Genomic DNA, 23,635 nt, shown 5'->3' on the forward strand with positions numbered 1-23,635 from the left:
TGCAATCGCGGTGTCCGATTTTAAAATAGCTTTTCGGTGAAAGCACATTTTGCAATATTCTGAGTAGATAGCTCGCCATCACGGGCTAGCTATTTTGACACCCACCAAGTTTGGTACTCACCAAACTCAGATTTACTATAAGAAAAATTGGATTACCTTTGCTGTTCTTCGTCAGAATGCACTCCCAGGACTTCTACTTCAACAACAAATGTTGGTTTGGTTCCAAATAATCCATAGTTATATCCAAATAGCGGTGTTTTGTTCGTGTGTTCAAGACACTATCCGAAGGGTAACGAAGGGTGATGCGCGGACGCGTGTCGTGACAAAAAATTTCCAAATATTCCATTACCGTACTTCGAAGCATGTCAAACACTGTTTAAAATCTATTTTTATGCGATTTTTCTCGTAAAATAGCGATAATATTCCGACCGGGAGTCGTTGTTTTCGTTCAAAGACTGATCATCTAAAATGGACTCTTCACGTGCATGCGCACGCCCGTCTCATTGTTCTCAGATCGATCACTATCCAAATGCGCTACTGTTTTTCAGCCATGGGCTGCAAATTCATCATTCAACGTTCTGGCGCCTTCTGAGAGCCTATGGGAGCCTTAGAAAGTGTCATGTTACAGCAGATATCCTTTGTTTTGGATAGAGATGATAAAGAAGGCCAAGAAATGGTCAGACAGGGTACTTCCTGTACAGAATCTTCTCAGGTTTTGGCCTGCCATTTGAGTTCTGTTATACTCACAGACACCATTCAAACAGTTTTAGAAACTTCGGAGTGTTTTCTATCCAAAGCCACTAATTATATGCATATTCTAGTTTCTGGGCAGGAGTAATAACCAGATTAAATCGGGTACGTTTTTTTATCCGGCCGTGAAAATACTGCCCCCTATCCATAACAAGTTAAATATGCACCATTACCATCGATCTAGTTGTAGCTAGCTAAAGTTAGCTAGCTAGCTATCTAGCTGATCGTGAGCATCGCATTCAGATTTGCTTTTTTTATATAAATAAAATAATGTAAACATTAGATATTATTTGTTGCAAACTAAGTAGCTATAGATATGATACCTATTTCTGATGACCCATTGATCTCATCCATGATGTCTTAGGACCAATGAGAGTAGAGCTACTGAGTTTGGACCTCACACAGACATGTCCATATATGGCATTGCATTGGCAGCCATATTGGATTGATTTCATTTTTGGGGGAAATGGAGTCCCTAGAGAAAGCAAGAACAAGATGGTTGGCAGGAGTAGTGCAGTATTATCATAAGGAGATGTATACTTGGAAAACGGAGGAGGAATGGAGGGAAAAAGAGAGGGAGAGGAGGTCTAAGTGAGAGAGGGAAGAAGAGGCTGAGCTTGAGCCGGATAAAAGTAGTGGAATGTGTTAATTGTATGGGTGCCCATGGGGCTGGGGATCAGATATGTCCAGTGCGAGAGAGGCAGGTTGAGGTTTCCAGGGTTAAAGTAGTGCAGAAGTTGTCATATGCTGAGGCAGTGAAGAAAGTAGAGGAAGATAGGTCAAGGGGGAGGAGGGGTGAGAGTAGTAGAGATATACCAGTACAGAGGTATAGGCCAAAATGTGATGTACGTTTCAGTAAGATTGGATTTTTAGAATTTATAGCAATGGTTATCAACTGTACTGCAGGGATGGATCTGAAGTCTCAGGAAATTGAGGTTGTGGTGGCAGCTGCAGAGAGGTGTGTGTGACTTGACAATAGAAAGAGTAACAGGATGTGTTAAGTGGTGATGTCCCATCCTTTCAGGGTGATGGCATGAGGTAGGAATAAATACATTTAATTAGTGGAGTAGGGGGGGTGGTCTTTTTATTTGATATAATTTTGAAATGACTGAGTGTAGTGTTAGATGGTAGGGTAATATTTTATTTTTCAAGCAAAGTATAAGGTAGTTGTACTCCAGCCTAGTAGGTGGCGGTAATGGACAAATTGGATGCCAACCGCCGTTAAACCTCATAGAAGAAGAAGCCATGTTGTTTTTCTATCTGGTAGAAACACGTTTTATCTCGCAGTCCAGTGGCTTTTTTCAAGCGTGGCGGGGATAGATGGAGAAAATAAACCGTTGTTTGGAGATGGTAAGTGTCTAGGGATTGACGAGTCGCTGACCAACCAGCACCGAGGTTGACTGTACAACAGAGGTTGACTGTACAACAGAGGTTGACTGTACAACAGAGGTTGACTGTACAACAGAGGTTGACTGTACAACAGAGGTTGACTGTACAACAAGCTGTCATGTAGATAGCAGTCCACTGGGGGTCAGTGTTGTCTATATTTAATTCATAGTCCATTACAAGTTTGTTGTCTGTGTCCCCAGGTGCAGTCAGATGAAGGTTGTGTGTCTGGGTGTAGGCTGACGGAACAGCCAAGGGCTGTGTGGTTGTATTGAGGTTATATTGAGGTTGTGTCCCCAGGTGCAGTCAGATGAGGGTTGTGTTGGTGTTGTGTGTCCGGGTGTAGGCTGACGGAGCGGCCAAGGTTTGTGTGGTTGTATTGAGGTTATATTGAGGTTGTGTCCCAAGGTCAAATCAAAGTTTATTGGTCGCCTACACAGTTTAGCAGATGTTATAGCGGGGCCGTGAAATGCTTATGGTACTAGTGCCTAACAATGTATTAAAAAGTCAAACTGGCACACAATCATTTAAAAAAACAAATGACAAGAAGTGTCATAACGAATCTAATTAACAACCCAAATAACACTAACAGTAATCTAATTAACAACACTGTAACAGTAATCCAAATGCAATCTATACCTATCTATACTGGATTAATTTACACAAGATATACTATGAATGATATGTTTAGCAGTGTATATATACTAGAATGATATGTAGAGCAGTATATATACTAGAATGATATGTACAGTAGATATACTAATAATGAAATAACACTAACAGTAATCTAATTAACAACACTGTAACAGTAATCCAAATGCAATCTATACTGGATTAATTTACACAAGATATACTGGAATGATATGTAGAGCAGTGTGTAGATATACTGGAATGATATGTAGAGCAGTGTGTGTATATACTAGAATGATATGTAGAGCAGTGTGTATATATACTAGAATGATATGTAGAGCAGTGTGTATATATACTAGAATGATATGTAGAGCAGTGTGTATATATACTAGAATGATATGTAGAGCAGTAGATATAGATATACTAGAATGATATGTAGAGCAGTAGGTGTACTAGGAATGTTGAAGTCAGAGGTTTACATACACTTAGGTTGGAGTCATTAAATCTTGTTTCTCAACCACTCCAAAAATGTCTTGTTAATTAACAAACTATAGTTTTGGCAAGTCGGTTAGGACATCTACTTTGTACATGACACAAGTATTTTTCCCAACAATTGTTTACAGAGATTATTTCACTTAAAAGAAATGGAGGAAAACGAGAAAGGACTCTACCTACATGTGTATTTATCATACTGCTTTTACCAAACAAATGCCATCTTACCCGTCTGTTGCCTTGTCTTATGTAAAGTGACTTCAGTCTGTCACACCATTTTATATATATATATATATATATATATATATATATATATATATATAATGCCATGATGACTACTGTAGCCTGTTTAGATATGCAATCATTCGCAAGGAGATCCCTGAAAAATATTATTTGAAGCCTGTTTAGATATGCAATCATTCGCAAGGAGATCCCAGAAAAATATTATTTGAAGCCTGTTTAGATATGCAATCATTTGCAAGGAGGTTCCTGAAAAATATTATTTGAAGATTGTCTTCAAATAATATTTTTCAGGGACCATCTTCAAATAATATTTTTGCAGGAATCTCCTTGCGAATGATTTCTGACCCACAACTCCAGTGGGTCAGAAGTGTACATACACTAAGTTGACTGTGCCTTAAAACAGCTTGGAAAATTCCAGAAAATGATGTCATGGCTTTAGAAACTTCTGATAGGCTAATTGACATCATTTGAGTCAATTGGAGGTGTACCTGTGGATGTATTTCAAGGCCTGCCTTCAAACTCAGTGCCTCTTTGCTTGACATCATGGGAAATTCAAAAGAAATCAGACAAAACCTCAGAAAACAAACAGTGTAGACCTCCACAAGTCTGGTTCATCCTTGGGAGCAATTTCCAAACGCCTGAAGGTACCATGTTCATCTGTACAAACAATAGTACGCAAGTATAAACACCATGGGACCACGCAGCCGTCATACCGCTCAGGAAGGAGACGCGTTCTGTCTCCTAGAGATGAACATACTTTGGTGCAAAAAGTGCAAATCAATCCCAGAACAATAGCAAAGGACCTTGTGAAGATGCTGGAGGAAACAGGTACAAAAGTATCTATATCCACAGTAAAAATGAATCCTATATCGACATAACCTGAAAGGATGGAGCCACTGCTCCAAACCGCCATAAAAAAGCCAGACTATGGTTTGCAACTGCACATGGGGACAAAGATGGTACTTTTTGGAGAAATGTCCTCTGGTCTGATGAAATAAAAATAGAACTGTTTGGCCATAATGACCATCGTTATGTTTAGAGGAAAAAGGGGGAGGCTTGCAAGCCGAAGAACACCATCCCAACCGTGAAGCACGGGGGTGGCAGCATCATGTCGTGGGGGTGCTTTGCTGCAGGAGGGACTGGTGAACTTCACAAAATAGATGGCATCATGAACGAAAATGATGTGGATATATTGAAGCAACATCTCAAGACATCAGTCAGGAAGTTAAAGCTTGGTCGCAAATGGACAATGACCCCAAGCATACTTCCAAAGTTGTGGCAAAATGGCTTAAGGACAACAAAGTCAAGGTATTGGAGAGGCCATCACAAAGCCATTACCTCAATTTTATAGAACATTTGTGGGCAGAACTGAAAAAGCATGTGCGAGCAAGGAGGCCTACAAACCTGACTCAGTTACTCCAGCTCTGTCTGGAGGAATGGCGCAAAATTCACCCAAATTATTGTGGGAAGCTTGTGGAAGGCTACCTGAAATGTTTGACCCAAGTTAAACAATTTAAAGGCAATGCTACCAAATACTAATTGAGTGTATGTAAACTTCTGACCCACTGTGAATGTGATGAAATAAATAAAAGCTGAAATAAATCATTCTTTCTACTATTATTCTGATATTTCACATTCTTAAAATAAAGTGGTGATCCTAACTGACCTTAGACAGGGAATCTTTACTAGGATTAAATGTCAGGAATTGTGAAAAACTGAATTTAAATGTATTTGGCTAAGGTGTATGTAAACTTTCGACTTCAACTCTATGTCGAGCAGTAGGTGTACTAGGAATGACAAGTAGATCAGTATCAGATGTTATTGGTCACATACACATGTAGCAAATGTTGTCGGTCACATATGTAGCAAATGTTATTGTGGGTGTAGCGAAAGGCTTGTCATTTTTTTTATGTAAAAAATAACACAAAAAAACAATACTGCCAAGTTGCTTAGGAGCTAGAAGCAGAGCTGCAATGTATTTTATTTATTTATTTATTTTATTTCACCTTTATTTAACCAGGTAGGCAAGTTGAGAACAAGTTCTCATTTACAATTGTGACCTGGCCAAGATAAAGCAAAGCAGTTCGACAACATACACAAACACAGAGTTACACATGGAGTAAAACAACATACAATCAATGATACAGTAGAAAATATAAGACTATATACAATGTGAGCAAATGATGTGAGATAAGGGAGGTAAAGGCAAAAAAAGGCCATGGTGGCCGAGTAAATAAAGTATAGCAAGTAAACACTGGAATGGTAGATTTGTTATTTGAAGAAAGTTCAAAGTTAAAATATAAATAATATGGTGCAAAGGAGCAAAATAAATTAAATAAATAAATAAAGTAGGGGAAGAGGTAGTAGTTTGGGCTAAATTATAGATGGGCTATGTACAGGTGCAGTGATCTGGGAGCTTCTCTGATAGCTGGTGCTTAAAGCTAGTGAGGGAGATAAGTGTTTCCAGTTTCAGAGATTTTTGTAGTTCGTTCCAGTCATTGGCAGCAGAGAACTGGAAGGAGAGACGACCAAAGGAGGAGTTGGCTTTAGGGGTGACCAGAGAGATATACCTGCTGGAGCGCGTGCCACAGGTGGGTGCTGCTATGGTGACCAGTGAGCGGAGATAAGGGGGGACTTTACCTAGCAGGGTCTTGTAGATGACCTGGAGCCAATGTGTTTGGCGACGATTATGAAGCGAAGGCCAGCCAACGAGAGTGTACAGGTCGCAGTGGTGGGTAGTATATGGGGCTTTGGTGACAAAACGGATGGCACTGTGATAGACTGCATCCAGCTTGTTGAGTAGGGTATTGGAGGCTATTTTGTAAATGACATCGCCGAAGTCGAGGATTGGTAGGATGGTCAGTTTTACGAGGGTACGTTTGGCAGCATGAGTGAAGGATGCTTTTTTTGCGAAATAGGAAGCCAATTCTAGATTTAACTTTGGATTGGAGATGATTGATGTGAGTCTAGAAGGAGAGTTTACAGTCTAACCAGACACCTAGGTATTTGTAGTTGTCCACAAATTCTAAGTCAGAACCGTCCAGAGAAGTGATGCTGGACAGGCGGGCAGGTGCAGGCAGCGATCGGTTGAAGAGCATGCATTTAGTTTTACTTGTATTTAGGAGCAGTTGGAGACCACGGAAGGAGAGTTGTATGGCATTGAAGCTCGTCTGGAGGGTAGTTAACCTCTTGAGGATACCGTAGGATAGGGGGCGCCACAGCGCATTTTGAAAAAAAATCGTTCCCATTTTCAACGGCCTACTAATCAAACTCAGAAGATAGGGCATGCATATACTTATTGTATATGGATAGAAAACACTCTAAAGTTTCTAAAACTGTTTGAATGGTGTCTGTGAGTATAACAGAACTCAAATGGCAGTCAAAACCCCGAGACCGATTGAAACAGGAAGTGGAATTCTGAATTGTGGACTCGACTTCTCATCTTTCGTTATTAATCACACCGTTAACCATGGTTCAGTGAGCACTTCCTATTGCTTCCACTAGATGTCGCCAGTCCTTTCACAGTGGTTTGAGCCTTATAGAGTCAAAACTCAGTGAATGACACGAGTTTGAAATTGGTCACAGGGGATGGGCCATCACCATTATGACGCCGGCGGCCATGTCTGCCCCCACCTTTGGATACGGTTTTAAAGGCCATGACATCATCCCCCTCGAATCTTATTGGCTCTCTTGGTGTTAGAGGCCCTGAAGATTTATTTTATACAACGTTTGACATGTTTGAACGAACCTACATGCGCGAGCATTGCATTTATTCTGAACTTCAGAGCTGCGCTTGGAGAGAGCCATAGGACGCGCTACCAACATCAGGCTAATGGAACGTGAAGTATAACACAGTGTCCAAAGAAGGGACAGAAGTATACAGAATGGTGTCGTCTGCGTAGAGGTGGATCAGAGATTCACCAGCAGCAAGAGCGACATCATTGATGTATACAGAGAAAAGAGTTGGCCCAAGAATTGAACCCTGTGGTACCCCCATAGAGACTGCCAGAGGTCCGGACAGCAGGCCCTCCGATTTGACACACTGAACTCTATCAGAGAAGTAGTTGGTGAACCAGGCGACGCAATCGTTTGAGAAACCAAGGCTACTGAGTCTGCCGATGAGGATGTGGTGATTAACAGAGTCAAAAGCTTTGGCCAGGTCAATGAATACGGCAGCACAGTATTGTTTCTTATCGATGGCGGTTACGATGTCGTTTAGGACCTTGAGCGTGGCTGAGGTGCACCCATGACCAGCTCTGAAACCAGATTGCATAGCGGAGAGGGTGCGGTGGGATTCGAAATGGTCGGTAATCTGTTTGTTGACTTGGCTTTTGAAGACCTTAGAAAGGCAGGGAAGGATGGATTTAGGTCTGTAGCAATTTGGGTCAAGAGTGTCACCTCCTTTGAAGAGGGGGATGACAGCAGCTGCTTTCCAATCTATGGGAATCTCAGACGACACGAAAGAGAGGTTGAACAGGCTAGTAATAGGGGTTGCAATAATTTCGGCAGATAATTTTAGAAAGAAAGGGTCCAGATTGTCAAGCCCAGCTGATTTGTAGGGGTCCAGATTTTGCAGCTCTTTCAGAACATCAGCTGGATGGATTTGGGAGAAGGAGAAATGGGGGAGGCTTGGGCGAGTAGCTGTGGGGGGTGCAGTGCTGTTGAATGCAGTAGGGGTAGTTAGGTGGAAAGCATGGCCAGCCGTAGAAAAATGCTTATTGAAATTCTCAATTATAGTGGGCTTATCGGTGGTGACAGAGTTTCCTATCCTCAGTGCAGTGGGCAGTTGGGAGGAGGTGTTCTTATTCTCCATGGACTTTACAAGGTCCCAGAACTTTTTAGAGTTAGAGTTGCAGGAAGCAAATTTCTGTTTGAAAAAGCTAGCCTTGGCGTTTCTAACTGCCTGTGTGTATTGGTTTCTAACTTCCCTGAAAAGTTGCATATCGCGGGGGCAGTTCGATGCTAATGCAGAACGCCACAGGATATTTTTGTGTTGGTTAAGGGCAGTCAGGTCTGGGGAGAACCAAGGGCTATATCTGTTCCTGGTTCTAAATTTCTTGAAAGGGACATGCTTATTTAAGATGGTGAGGAAGGCATTTAAAAAAAATAACCAGGCATCCTCTACTGACGGGATGAGGTCAATATCCTTCCAGGATACCAGGGCCAGGTCGATTAGAAAGGCTTGCTCGTTGAAATGTTTCAGGGAGCGTTTGACAGTGATGAGTGGAGGTCGTTTGACCGCTGACCCATTATGGGTGCAGGCAATGAGGCAGTGATCGCTGAGATCTTGGTTGAAAACAGCAGAGGTGTATTTAGAGGGCACGTTGGTTAGGATGATATCTATGAGGGTGCCAGTGTTTGCGGCTTTGGGGTTGTACGTGGTGGGTTCATTAATAATTTGTGTGAGATTGAGGGCAAGCTTGGATTGTAGGATGGCTGGGGTGTTAAGCATGTCCCAGTTTAGGTCACCTAGTAGCACGAGCTCTGAAGATAGATGGGGGGCAATCAGTTCACATATGGTTCCAGAGCACAGCTAGGGGCCGAGGGGGGTCTATAGCAGGCGGCAATGGTGAGAGACTTGTTTTTAGAGAGGTGGATTTTTAAAAGTAGAAGTTCAAATTGTTTGGGTACAGACCTGGATAGCAGGACAGAACTCTGCAGGCTCTCTCTGCAGTAGATTGCAACACCGCCCCCTTTGGTCGTTCTATCTTGTCTGAAAACGTTGTAGTTAGGGATGAAGATTTCAGAGTTTTTGGTGGACTTCCTAAGCCAAGATTCAGACACAGCTAGGACATCCAGGTTGGCAGAGTGTGCTAAAGCAGTGAATAAAACAAACTTAGGGAGGAGGCTTCTAATGTTAACATGCATGAAACCAAGGCTATTACGGTTACAGAAGTCATCAAAAGAGAGCGCCTGGGGAGTAGGAGTGGAGCCAGGCACTGCAGGGCCTGGATTCACCTCTACATCCCCAGAGGAGCAGAGAAGAATGAGTGTGAGGGTACGGCTAAAAGCTATAAGAATTGGTCGTCTGTGACGTCCAGAATAGAGAGAAAAAGGAGCAGGTTTCTGGGGGCGATAAAATAGCTTCAAGGTATAATGTACAGACAAAGGTATGGTGGGATGTGAATACAGAGGTAAACCTAGGCATTTAGTGATGATGAGAGAGATATTGTCTCTAGAAACATCATTGAAACCAGAAGATGTCATAGCATGTGTGGGTGGAGGAACTGAGAGGTTGGTTAAGGTATAATGAGCAGGGCTAGAGGCTCTACAGTGAAATAAGCCAATAAACACTAACCAGAACAGCAATGGACATATTGACATTAAGGAGAGGCATGCTTAGCCGAGTGATCAAAGGGTCCAGTGAGATTCAGACAGCTAGCCGGGCCATAGGTAGCAAGCTGGTGGAAGATGGAGGGAGGTCTGTTTTTAGCTACCTCGTGCGTTTCCGTCTGTGGATTAGTGGGGTTCCGTGTGGAAGGGGGGACCAGTCCAAGTTGGCAAAATAGTTAGTTATAGTGGCCCAAGAAAAGTGTCCGATAGCTGTTTTATCGACTGCGATCTGAATAGGTCTAACGATTAGCGGGCCGCAGATGGGCGATCAGGTTACGTCGCGACGGAGGGGCCAGTTGGATAACTCCCTCGGGCAGATAACGTCGGTGGTCCAGTCGTGAAGGCCCGATGGGGCTCCGCATCGGCAGTAAAACGGGTCCGAGTAGGTGATTGTAGCCCAGGAGACACTTCAGCTGGCTAGGTAAGGAATAGCCCAGGAGTGGCTGACGGAACTCTTCAGCTGGCTAGCTCCGGAATAATGTGTGCTAATTCCAGGACCGACGTTGCCAATAGTCACTCAGGTAGCAGCTAGTTAGCTACAAGATCCAGGTGTAAATGTCCAGAGCCTGCGGTAGAAATCCGGGGAAAGGAGAGAGAAAAGGTCCGGTATGCTCTGGTCTGAGTTGCGCTGTACAAAGACTGGCGATAGCTTTTCGAGCTAATGGATATCTGAGGACCGCTAACCGTGGCTAGCTGAACTCCAACGTTAGCCAGTGAAAATGGCTAACCTCTGGCTAGCTTCTGTTGTGGATTTCAGATTTGAGGTAAATAATACTTTATTTTTTAAATTGGTGAGGCGGGTTGCAGGAGAGTGCTTTGAGGTTGAGTTTTTAGAAGAAAAAATTTAAAAAGATATGCGAAGAACAATATGTAAATATATATATACACGAGACACAACAAGAGGAGGGTAAAGGACGTCTGAACTGCTACGCCATCTTGGATTTTAGATCATTTTTTATTTTTTGTATGTCGGCACCATCTTCTTCAAAAGCATAGTGAGCTATGTCAGGATTCCAGTATATAATAAATATGTGGTGTGTATAAACAGTGGAACTCAATGTACGCTAGTAGAAATATGGAACAAATGGACCAATGACAGTAGAGCTACTGAGTTCGGAATGTCACACAGACATGTCCATATATGGCATTGCGTTGGTAGCCATATTGGATTTTCTCACTATATTGGATCACTCCAAAATGGTATCCTTCCACTCTGCAGGATACATTCCGAGTACGAATTTCAGATCAGTGCTGCGCCTGACCCCCTTAAATAGCTGCAGCCACACTACTCCCACCTCTTCCTTTCCAGAGAGGATTTGCTTGATAAGAGCTCTATGTTAGAGTGTATAAGCACAGAAGTATACCCACAGCTATTCAATAGCTTGGAGCAGCTAGCTAGCCTCTCTATCAGAAGTATAGCCACAGCTATTCAACAGCTTGGAGCAGCTAGCTAGCCTCTCTATCAGAAGTATACCCACAGCTATTCAATAGCTTGGAGCAGCTAGCTAGCAAGTTTCTCAGAAGTATCCCCACAGCTATTCAATAGCTTGGAGCAGCTAGCTAGCTAGCTAGTTTCTCAGAAGTGTCCCCACAGCTATTCAATAGCTTGGAGCAGCTAGCTGGCTAGCTAGTTTCTCAGAAGTATCCCCACAGCTATTCAATAGCTTGGAGCAGCTAGCTAGCTAGTTTCTCATAAGTATCCCCACAGCTATTCAATAGCTTGGAGCCGCTAGCTAGCAAGGATGCAATCAGGAGGTAGAGCCGCTAAGTGGGTTCTACTCCACCTATTTCATAGTTCCAAAAAGGATGGCAGTTTTCGGCCGATCCTGGAACTGCGTGGCCTCAACAAATGTTTAAAATAATTCAAGATGCTCGCCAGCGCGGGTGTCACAGGCAGTCTTGAGCAGCCACACTCGACCTGAAGGTTGCGTTCTTCCGCGTTCCTGTTCATCGAGATCACTAGAAGTACCTCTGGTTTGCCTTCTAAGGCTTATGAGTTCAAAGTCCTTCCGTTCGGCTGCTTACTGGCACCACGGACACTACCGTTCAACAGTTTGGGGTCACTTAAAAATGTCCTTGTTTTATTAAGAAAAAAAAAAAAAACATTAAAATAACATCAAATTGATCAGAAATACAGTGTAGACATTGTTAATATTGTAAATGACTATTAGCTGGAAACCGACGATTTTTTATGGAATATCTACATAGGCGTACAGAGGCCCATTATCAGCAACCATCACTCCTGTGTTCCAGTGGCACGTTGTGTGAGCTAATCCAAGTGTATGATTTTAAAAGTCTAATTGATCATCAGAAAAGCCTTTTGCAATTATGTTAGCACAGCTGAAAACTGTTGTTCTGAATGAAGAAGCAATTAAACTGGCCTTCTTTAGACTAGTTGAGTATCTGGAGCATCAGCATTTATGGGTTCGATTACGGGCTCAAAATGGCCAGAAACAAATAACTTTCTCCTGAAACTCGTCAGTCTATACTTGTTCTGAGAAATGAAGGCTATTCCATGCGAGAAATTGCCAAGAAACTGAAGATCTCGTACAACGCCCTTCACAGAACAGAGCAAACAGAAACAATGATACAAATGATATGTAGCAACACACTGCATGCATCGGACACGGAACAATGATATGTAGCAACACACTGCGTGCATCGGACACGGAACAATGATATGTAGCAACACACTGCGTGCATCGGACACGGAACAATGATATGTAGCAACACTGCGTGCATCGGACACGGAACAATGATACACATGTAAAAACACAATAGATAAACATTGTCTTTATCAGGTGCCTTTTATATTTTAAACACCAGTGGGTCAACTAGTGCTTTCTAACTGAACCAACACAGTGGTGGGAGGGACGCAAAACTATAATGGGAATGACCTTTCATCTAGAGGAGACGGAGGGAGGGAAGCAAAACTATAGTGGGAATAACCATTCATCTAGAGGAGACGGAGGGAGGGACGCAAAACTATAGTGGGAATAACCATTCATCTAGAGGAGACGGGGCAAAATGCAATCTGTTAATTATTATATATAAAAATTGACTATCTAGTTTAAAATAGACTAGCTCAAAACATTACTAATCATTGAAATGTTCAAATTACTGAATGGATCATGATAATTGCACATATTTCCATTAGAACAATGTGTGTAATCGCGGGTTAGTCTTTTGGTGCTGAAATCAGTGGTTTTTGATCACTTCATTGTATTTTACATCGGAGCTCCAGTCTTCCCACACCAGACCCCAATCAACTCCAAGGTAAATGGTGGAGTTTAATATTGTCTTTTCGTTATAGATGGAACACATTGGTTAAACAGCAGCCACCATGCTGGGGACAACAACACGGGGAGACTGAGATTCCCTTATTGCTTGAGATGTTAACATCACTTTTTATTTAAAGACCTTCCTGAATTATTCTCATCAGTGGTACCTGACACAGTCGAGGGATGCAAAACGTCCCCAAGAAGAGGAAAAAGACTACAGCCTCTGAACAGGAAGAACCTGGCGTTAAGGAGGATCAAATGGATGGTCACCAATTGACGGGAGAGAAGAGGAATAAAGAACTAACTGAACATAAAAAGCAAACGTGACAAATGGTGGCGAAAGGGAGGAAGAAACGTAAAAAGCAAAAGAAGAAAGAGAAGCAAATTAATGATTCAAGCTGAAATGGAGGTACCAGATCCTGAGGAACAAACAACTGAAGAGAGAACTAAGTAAAAGTCAAACAAGCTTCAAACACGACGTGTGGGAGACGAGGCGATGAGTAGCTTGAAGAAAAAGAAAAACCATAATGACAGAGAGACCAAAGAGGGGATGGACAGTGGCCTCTCAGCGTCTGCAGTAGATTTCTCAGCTGTAAGGGTGCCAGAGGTGGCCAGAAAGAGTAAGAAGAAGCACAAGAAAAGACAAACGAAGCTTAAAGAGGGAGCGGAAAGCCGTCAGACAGTTTTAAGATTAGCAGATGATCCTGAAATCATAGAACTATACACTGAAGCGGTTGAGGGAGGGGGAAGTGTGGTAACGGAGCTACAGAAGAATGTAAAGGAGAAGAGGAAACAAAAGAAGGAAAAAGTTGTAGAGATTCAACTGAACGTTTGTCCAGATGAAACAGAGCTTCCAGGTATTCTAGAACAAACTGAGAGAAAATGGAAAACAACAACCGGATGAAGGGGCTGTAGAGGGCAGCAGGAGAAAAAGGAGAAAACGCTGCAGAGAGTCCGACACGGGAATGGACAGTGTCCCCTCTAAGTCTGAAATAACAGATTTAACAGCTTCAAATGATAACGGGACTCATGATTCTGGACCAGAACCTGAGAAAGATGGTCTCCGCACAACCATGGTTGAGACAAGCGCCCAACACCGCAGACGCTGCGTAAAACACAAACCTCTAAGGTCAGTAGAAAGGAACCTCGTACACTCATTTGAAGTGTGAATCTTGCATATTTTGAAGAGTGATTTCCCTTGTTGGTGGTAGTGTACATAACCATTGACAGTAGGATTTGCTGGTGAAAACCAGACCTTTGTGATTCATTGTTCTGTGTACCAGAGTTTCATCTGAAACCTCTTCCTGTGCAGAGAGGAGGCATTTCTGTCCTGCCCTGTCAAAACAGATGTTTTAGATGTTATTTAGATATTTCTCCCCTCTCTATGTTACAGTGAAAAAGAATGGAGGGCTATGAACGCAGGCCTCCTAATTGTCCCTAGAATTTCTAAGCAAACGGCTGGAGGTAGGGCTTTCTCCTATAGAGCTCCATTTTTATGGAATGGTCTGCCTACCAATGTGAGAGACGCAGACTCAGTCTCAACCTTTAAGTCTTTACTGAAGACTTATCTCTTCAGTAGGTCCTATGATTAAGTATAGTCTGGCCCAGGAGTGTGAAGGTGAACGGAAAGGCTGGAGCAACGAACCGCCCTTGCTGTCTCTGCCTTGCCGGTTCCCCTCTTTCCACTGGGATTCTCTGCCTCTAACCCCTTTACAGGGGCTGAGTCACTGGCTTACTGGTGTTCTTCCATGCCGTCCATGGGAGGGGTGCGTCACTTGAGTGGGTTGAGTCACTGACGTGGTCTTCCTGTCTGGGTTGGTGCCCCCCCTTGGGTTGTGCCATGGCGGAGATCGTTGTGGGCTATACTCGGCCTTGTCTTAGGATGGTAAGTTGGTGGTTGGAGACATCCCTCTAGTGGTGTGGGGGCTGTGCTTTGGCAAAGTGGGTGGGGTTATATCCTGCCTGTTTGGCCTTGTCCGGGGGTATCATCGGATGGGGCCACAGTGTCTTCTGATCCCTCCTGTCTCAGCCTCCAGTATTTATGCTGCAGTAGTTATGTGTCGGGGGGCTAGGGTCAGTCTGTTACATCTGGAGTATTTCTCTTGTCTTATCCGGTGTCCTGTGTGAATTTAAATATGCTCTCTCTAATTCTCTTTCTCTCTTTCTGTCTTTCTCTCGGAGGACCTGAGCCCTAGGACCATGCCTCAGGACTACCTGGTATGATGACTCCTTGCTGTCCCCAGTCCACCTGGCTGTGTTGCTGCTCCAGTTTCAACTGTTCTGCCTGCCGCTATGGAACCCTGACCTGTTCACCGGACGTGCTTGTTGCACCCTCGACAACTACTATGATTATTATTATTTGACCATGCTGGTCATTTATGAACATTTTAACATCTTGACCATGTTCTGTTATAATATCCACCCTTCACAGCCAGAAGAGGACTGGCCACCCCTCATAGCCTGGTTCCTCTCTAGGTTTCTTCCTAGGTTTTTGGCCTTTCTAGGGAGTTTTTCCTAGGGAGTTTTTCCTAGCCACCGTGCTTCTTTCACATGCATTGCTTGCTGTTTGGGGTTTTAGGCTGGGTTTCTGTACAGCACTTTGAGATATCAGCTGATGTACGAAGGGCCACTTCCTGTATAGCACCACTTCCTTTGAATTCTTAGACGATGGTTCAGCCAAGATGAACTTGCCTCTTTGAAAAAACTGCAGATGTTGTACGGCAACAAATGGGTGAAGATCTCGCAGTTGACTGGCCGAAGCGAAATTACCCTTATGAAACGTTTTTCTCAGATTTTTAAGTCTTCAGGAACTTGGGAATTAAATATAATGACTCTTAATCCTTTACCTGACATCCTGTTCCACTCATATTTTTTGGACATTTATTATCAGCGTTGTCTGAACAATGCTCCTGCTTGTTTGGTGGGTTTTTTCAGTCACAAACTTAGGTCCTTGGAGCGAGGAAGAACTGAAGAGACTAATGGAAGCCGTGCGAGACCACCTGCTGGGACAGGTGGATCCTGGCAGAGGACCTGCCACCATCAGGAAAGACAAGCTGTACAACAACATCCCCTGGACAGATGTGTGCCGAGGGTTAAGACATGTCACCGGGACCAGTGTAGAATGAAATGGTGGGTAGTACGGGTTCCAGGGTTAACTTTTGCCACGGAAAAACTCTGGGCGTCGTTTTCATAGTGCAGAAATTACTATAAAATTAACTATGATTTGGCGGGGAGATATGATTTGAAACCTTTCTTCAACAATGTGCGTTTCTAAAGAAATATGTATTGCTCACCAGACTAAACAGTCTCTTGACAGATTCTACTGTACTATTGCATTCGTCAGATAACAAGCAAATAAAATAAAATATTTTCACATGCTTGTAGGCTAACCGTGAAATCCTTACTTACGGGTCCTTTTCCAACGATGCAGATTTAAAGTTAAAATAAAGCATTGAAATAGTGAGGAATAAATACACAGTGATGTAACGAATAACAATAATGATTAAAAATAACGTGGCTATGTACAGGGAGTACCGGGTAATAACGTGGCTATGTACAGGGAGTACCGGGTAATAACGTGGCTATGTACTACCTTAATCAGCCCGACTAACCGGTGTCTGTATATAGCCTCGCTACTGCTATTTTTCACTGTCTTTTTACTGTTGTTTTTATTTCTTTACTTACCTATTGTTCACCTAATACCTTTTTTGCACTGTTGGTTTGAGCTTGTAAGTAAGCATTTCACTGTAAGGTCTACACCTGTTGTATTCGGCGCACGTGACAAACTTTGATTTGATTTATGTACAGGGAGTACCAGGACCGAGTTGAGGGGTTACGAGGTAATTGAGGTAGCAACAGTGCAATAATAAACCCAGGATAGCTGATACTATGTATTGGCCATTGAGAGGCTTTGAAGCCACCGTTCAGCCATATTGGCTCTCCCCAGTAGGAGCAGTCCACCATAGGAATGAATGGAATTCTACAGTTTTGCCATTACATGTTTCAGTGACAAAATTACATGTAAGTATTTTGTTGTTGTAGTGGGGGCCGTAACATTAGTACTCTCAGAAATACTTGTTTTATATATTTTTCACAAAATATAATTTAAGTATGCATTAAAGTGTCTGTAATAGAATAAACGTGGCAAAACGAATGTAGACATTTAATAAATGCATTTCTATAGTTTCCCCCCCACAAAAAATGTACAATGGTGGGGGAGAGCCAAGATGGAGGCATGGTGACTTCAACACAATGGTGGAGGAGAGCCAAGATGGAGGCACGGTGGCTTCAATACAATGGTGGGGGAGAGCCAAGATGGAGGCTTCAATACAATGGTGGGGGTGAGCCAAGATGGAGGCACGGTGGCTTCAATACCCCACCCTGTCAGTCATTCATGGTTTATACACATCATTGATTAAGACATTTTTACATTTACATTTTAGTCATTTAGCAGACGCTCTTATCCAGATTGACTTACAGTAGTGAATGCATACATTTCTTTTCTTCCGTACTGGTCCCCCGTGGGAATCGAACCCACAACCCTGGCATTGCAAACACCATTCTCTACCAACTGAGCCACACGGGACTGTATGTTGGTGTTACCTGTATATTCCCTATATAAATATTATATGGAGTACTGCGGTATAGCTTTCAGTAACGGGAGAACAATGTGTACCGGTCTCCCGAGCAAAGACGGTACCTCAGACAGCAAACCTGACCACGTCTGATATATCAAACTTCTGCCATAGCCAGTTGACAAGCATGCTAAATTGGCTCCTTTTCCATTTAAGCCAGTGGCTTTAACGAAGGGATGGAATGGGCACTGCTAAGATTCTATGTTACGGATGTTAAACGGGGAAATTCAGAAATGATTCATATCTAACACATCTCAGAAGATGTTAGTTCTGGGTCGACCCAGATGAATTGCTCACTAAACTCTAGTGAAATAGTCGCCTCCTTTATAACTCACCTTGTATAAGAAAACTTTGCAAGATAATAATGAGGTGGACTGTTTTTTGCACTATGAAAATATTGCCCTTGTTTTGTTTCCACAAGCGTTCAGATTCAGAACATTGTCCACCTTTTGAGGCTGTATCTTCTCTCCTACTGTTCCAGGATGGGTATTCTGGCACACAAACTGGCACATGGACAACCAGCATTCAGTAGAGGTGTGAAAACCTTAAAGGCCAAAGTGGATTTGATCAAAGTTTTGTGCTGATTTTCATAACATAAATGCTAATGTAGATCTGTGTTTAGTTGATTTCGTTTGAATATTTGTTATCCCAGTGACTTACTAATGTGGTATTATATGATTTATTAGCCCAGTGACTTACTAATGTGGTATAATATGATTTATTAGTCCAGTGACTTACTAATGTGGTGTAATATGATTTATTAGCCCAGTCTACTGACTTACTAATGTGGTGTAATATGATGTATTAGTCCAGTGACTTACTAATGTGGTGTAATATGATTTATTAGCCTAGTGACTTAATGTGGTATAATATGATTTATTAGTCTAGTGACTTACTAATGTGGTATAATATGATTTATTAGTCCAGTGACTTACTAATGTGGTATAATATGATTTATTAGCCCAGTGACTTACTAATGTGGTATAATATGATTTATTAGCCCAGTGACTTACTAATGTGGTATAATATGATTTATTAGCCCAGTGACTTACTAATGTGGTACAATTTGATTTATTAGCCCAGTCTAGTGACTTACTTAATGTGGTATAATATGATTTATTAGCCCAGTCCAGTGACTTACTAATGTGGTGTAATTTGATTTATTATCCCAGTGACTTACTAATGTGGTATAATATGATTTATTAGCCCAGTGACTTACTAATGTGGTATAATATGATTTATTAGCCCAGTGACTTACTAATGTGGTATAATATGATTTATTAGCCCAGTCTAGTGACTTACTAATGTGGTGTAATATGATTTATTAGTCCAGTCTAGTGACTTACTAATGTGGTATAATATGATTTATTAGCCCAGTGACTTACTAATGTGGTGTAATATGATTTATTAGTCCAGTCTACTGACTTACTAATGTGGTATAATATGATTTATTAGCCCAGTCTAGTGACTTACTAATGTGGTATAATATGATTTATTAGCCCAGTGACTTACTAATGTGGTGTAATATGATTTATTAGCCCAGTGACTTACTAATATGGTTTATTAGCCCAGTGACTTACTAATGTGGTATAATATGATTTATTAGCCCAGTGACTTACTAATGTGGTATAATATGATTTATTAGCCCAGTGACTTACTAATGTGGTATAATATGATTTATTAGTCCAGTCCAGTAACTTAATAGTGTATAATAATAATATACATTTTTTTTTCTGATTTTTACAGGGCCAAATGTAGTCTTTTGTTCTTGTTCTGAATGCTTTTGAAATTGCCGTCTTCCACAATTTGTATTTTGGGAATGTTGATTCAATGTCATTTTGACCTTTCAGGTTGAACGCAATGCAGGTGGAAGATTCTGCAGATATTGACTGGGAAGAAATTGCTCACACAGTTGGGTAAGAGGTTGTTATTATACACCGATTACTTTGTTTTGGACAATGTTGCATTTTTCATGACATTTTCACTGACAGGTTATTACGTTTAGATTCTCAAATCTCTTAACACAGATGTTTTGTCTACAAACTCGGTCGATAACCATCAAGGAAAGGGGATCTGCATAGCCTTTGTTTCCTATCTTCTAGGAGTGAGAAGTACAACAGCACATGGCAGGGTCATTGTGGTTTATGTGTGTGGGAATGCAGTGTTATGTGCTAACATTTCTCTCATGTTCGAAGGGGTGTTACTCCTATCTGCTACGTGCAGATGCACTACCACAAGCTAAAAGTAGCCAAAGTCCCATTGCAGCAGAGCATGTCTTTCTGTGGTAGGTATAAGCTGCTGTCAAATACACATTTTACTTCCATACACATCACTAGGTTTTTAGGCTACGGTTGAGGTATCTAGTAGAATAGTTGAATGCGAGTCACTGTGATCAGTAACATCACTTCCGAAGGACAGAAAGTTAACTCCCCCTTGACTGCATGTTTTTAACCTCCTATTCATCTCCAGCAACTTCGGAAAGTATTCAGACCCCTGGACTTTTTCCATGTTTTGTTACGTTACAGCCTTATTCTAAAATGGATTAAATCTTTTTTTCCCCTCCTCAATCTACACACAATACCCCATAATGACATAGCAAAAACAGGTTTCTCTAAATGTTTGTTAAAAATAAAAAGTGTTCAGATGCTTTACTCAGTACTTTGTTGAAGCACCTTTGGCAGTGATTACAGCCTCGAGTCTTCTTGGGTATGACGCTACAAGCTTGGCACACCTGTATTTGGGGAGTTTCTCCCATTATTCTCTGTAGATCCTCTCAAGCTCTGTCAGGTTGGATGGGGAGCGTTGCTGCACAGCTATTTTCAGGTCTCTCCAGAGATGTTAGATCGGGTTCAAGTCTGGGCTCTGGCTGGGCCACTCAAGGACATTCAGAGACTTGTCCCGAAGAAACTCCTGCGTTGTCTTGGCTGTGTGCTTAGGGTCAATGTCCTGTTGGTTGGTGAACCTTCACCCCAGTCTGATGTCCTGAGCGCTCTGGAGAAGATTTTCATCAAGGATCTCTCTGTTCTTTGCTCCGTTCATCTTTCCCTCGATCCTGACTAGTCTCCCAGTCCCTGCCACTGAAAAACATCCCCACAGCATGATGCTGCCACCATCATGCTTCAAAGTAGGGATGGTGCCAGGTTTCCTCTAGACGCTTGGAAAGAGTTCAATCTTTGTTTCAACAGACCAGAGAATCCTCTTTTTCATGGTCAGAGTCCTTTTGGCTAACTCCAAGCGGGCTGTCATGTGCCTTTTACTGAGGAGTGGCTTCCGTCCCTACCATAAAGGCCTGTTTGGGGGAGTGCTGCAAAGATGGTTGTCCTTCTGGAAGGTTCTCTCATCTCCACAGAGGAACTCGAGCTGTCAGAGTGATCATTGTGTTCTTGGTCACCTCCCTGACCAAGTCCCCCGATTGCTCAGTTTGGCTGGGTGGCCAGCTCAGGAAGAGTCTTGGTGGTTCCAAATTTCTTCCATTTAAGAATGATGAAGACCACTGTGTTCTTGGGGACCTTCAATGCTGCAGAAATGTTTTGGTACCCTTCCCAGATCTGTGTCTCGGAGCTCAACGGACAATTCCTTCGACCTCATGGCTTGGTTTTTGCTCTGACATGCACTGTCAACTGTGGGACCTTACATAGACAGGTGTGTGCCTTTCCAAATCATGTCCAATCAATTGAATTTCCCACAGCTGGACTCCAAGTTGTAGAAACATGTCAAGGATGATCAATGGAAACAGGATGCACCTGAGCTCAATTTCGAGTCTCATTACAAACGGTCTGAATACTTATGTAAATAAGGTATGTTTTAATTTTGAATACATTTGCAAAATTTCTTAACCTGTTTTCTCTTTGTCATTATGGGGTATTGTGTGTAGATTGCTGAGGATTTACATTTTGTATCCATTTTAGAATAAGGCTGTAACGTAACAATGTGGAAATATTAAAGGGGTCTTAATACTTTCCGAAGGCTCAGTATGTGAAAATTGCTTTTTTCTACGTTCTAAAGGAAAGTGCCTCGTCTTCACATGTAAAAACAGTGATTTCCCCCCCAAAAATGTAATCCCTTTTAAATATAATGACAATTTGAGGAAAAGTCATGTTTGCTGGACACATTTACAGATTTAATGTATATGTGTTTTACTTTCAGAGATCATTGATTTCCTGCACAGTAGTGTTCTGCCCCAGTTTGAAGAGCTGCTCTGCCACAGTCAGGCTGAGTCAGGGGAGACCGAGTCCAGAGACGATCGACGAGAGCTCTTCCTGCTTTCAGAGATCTTTGAAAATGAGGACGACTGAGATTATTACTGCGAGGGGCTTGTGTGGGGCGGTAGCAGTCGACATGGGTGAATTTTAGAGGCCTCCATCTTGGCAGTGTAGAGATTTCTTTTTTTTCTATGCCAATTTCGGTTGCAACACTAACGAGTTCCAAACTGCCTCTGGAAGCAACTTCAGCACAATAACTGTTTGTCGGGAGCTTCATGAAATGGGTTTCCATGGCCAATCAGTCGCACACAAGCCTAAGATCACCATGCGCAATGCCAAGCGTCGACTGGAGTGGTCTAAAGCTCACCGCCATTGGACTCTGGAGCAGTCGAAACGGGTTCTCTGGAGTGATGAATCACACTTCACCATCTGGCAGTCTGACGGACGAATCTGGGTTTGGTGGATGCCAGGAGAATGCTACCTGCCCCAATGCATCGTGCCAACTGTAGTGGAGGAGGAATAATAGTCTGGGGCTGTTTTCCATGGTTCGGGCCCCTTAGTTCCAGTGAAGGGAAATCTTAACGCTACAGCATACAATGACATTCTAGACGATTCTGTGCTTCCAACAGTTTGGGGAAGGCCCTTTCCTGTTTCAGCATGACAATGACCCTGTGCACAAAGCGAGGTCCATACAGAAATGGTTTGTCGATCGGTGTGGAAGAGCGGCACAGAGCCCTGACGTCAACCCCATCGAACACCTTTGGGATGACTTGGAACGCCCAATATCAGTAGTATATAACGGGGTGACCTTCTCAAGGAGGATCAATGATCCACTGTGGGGGTAACGATATAGCTAACTCACACACTCACATGCTGATCAGATCATTTGTACATTTTATAATTAGTGCGTCTTGTGTTTTAACAAACCTTATTTTTGTACTTGTGTATTGTGTATAGGTTTTTATAATCAGCCCTTGGGCTTCCAACCAGCACACAGATTTGTATTTTTTGATCTGTATTGGTGTTTATCAGTTTTCTTTGGTGTAAACAAATGAAACTAAACAGTGCCCCTGTTTAATGTGTTCATGCCATTTTAAAAGGTAATACATTTTTACAGTTACAATAAATCTTTACTATAAAACCCTTTATATTGTGCAAGTGCACACATGGGAGGTTCTGTGGAAAAATACACCCCCCCCCTCTGGAAATCAAATGCCCGTCCAGCTGCCCGTCACGTCAGAAACCCGGGACCTCCCAAGTTAAAATAAACAGGTTATTTGCGTAGAGCTTCCTATTGGTTGATCCTGATACCTAGATACCTGATAGGCAAACTGGAAACCATACATCCTGAGGCTGCATTTATTGCAGCTGGGGATTTTAACAAAGAAAATTTGAGAACAAGGCGACCTAAATTCTATCAGCATATTGATTGCACTACGCGCATGCGCAATACCCTCGACCACTGTAACTCTAACTTCCACGATGCATACAAAGCCCTCCCCCGCCCTATCTTCGACCACAACGCCATCTTGCTCCTCCCTTCTTTATAGGCAGAAACTCAAACAGGATATACCAGTGACGAGAATCATTCAACGCTGGTCCGACCAATCGGAAACCATGCTTTAAGATTGTTTTGATCAAGTGGACTGGAATATGTTCCGGTCAGCTATTTCATCCACACCTG

The 23,635-nt window shown here is 42.4% G+C and overlaps 1 protein-coding gene across 1 annotated transcript; it reads left to right on the forward strand.

Annotated features, from left to right (window-relative positions):
* The first annotated feature begins 15,593 nt into the window (after window positions 1–15,593).
* On the forward strand, window positions 15,594–22,290 carry LOC123744686 (uncharacterized). The gene is made up of 4 exons (XM_045724272.1): window positions 15,594–16,244; window positions 19,600–19,665; window positions 19,945–20,033; window positions 21,896–22,290. The coding sequence occupies exons 1-4, from the start codon at window positions 15,826–15,828 to the stop codon at window positions 22,042–22,044; spliced, it is 723 nt and encodes a 240-aa protein (XP_045580228.1). The 5' UTR covers window positions 15,594–15,825; the 3' UTR covers window positions 22,045–22,290.
* The last annotated feature ends 1,345 nt before the right edge of the window (window positions 22,291–23,635 follow it).

This window comes from Salmo salar, chromosome ssa09 (genome assembly GCF_905237065.1).
Source record: "Salmo salar chromosome ssa09, Ssal_v3.1, whole genome shotgun sequence".
Classification (NCBI taxonomy): Eukaryota; Metazoa; Chordata; class Actinopteri; order Salmoniformes; family Salmonidae; genus Salmo; species Salmo salar.

Bases quoted from the DNA above. Each gene is read 5' to 3' on its own strand.
- LOC123744686 (XM_045724272.1), top strand. From the start codon at position 15,826: ATGTTGTACGGCAACAAATGGGTGAAGATCTCGCAGTTGACTGGCCGA. The intron at 19,666-19,944 runs GTAAGAGGTTGT...TCATGTTCGAAG, and splicing joins GAAATTGCTCACACAGTTGG to GGGTGTTACTCCTATCTGCT. The intron at 20,034-21,895 runs GTAGGTATAAGC...TTTTACTTTCAG, and splicing joins GCAGAGCATGTCTTTCTGTG to AGATCATTGATTTCCTGCAC.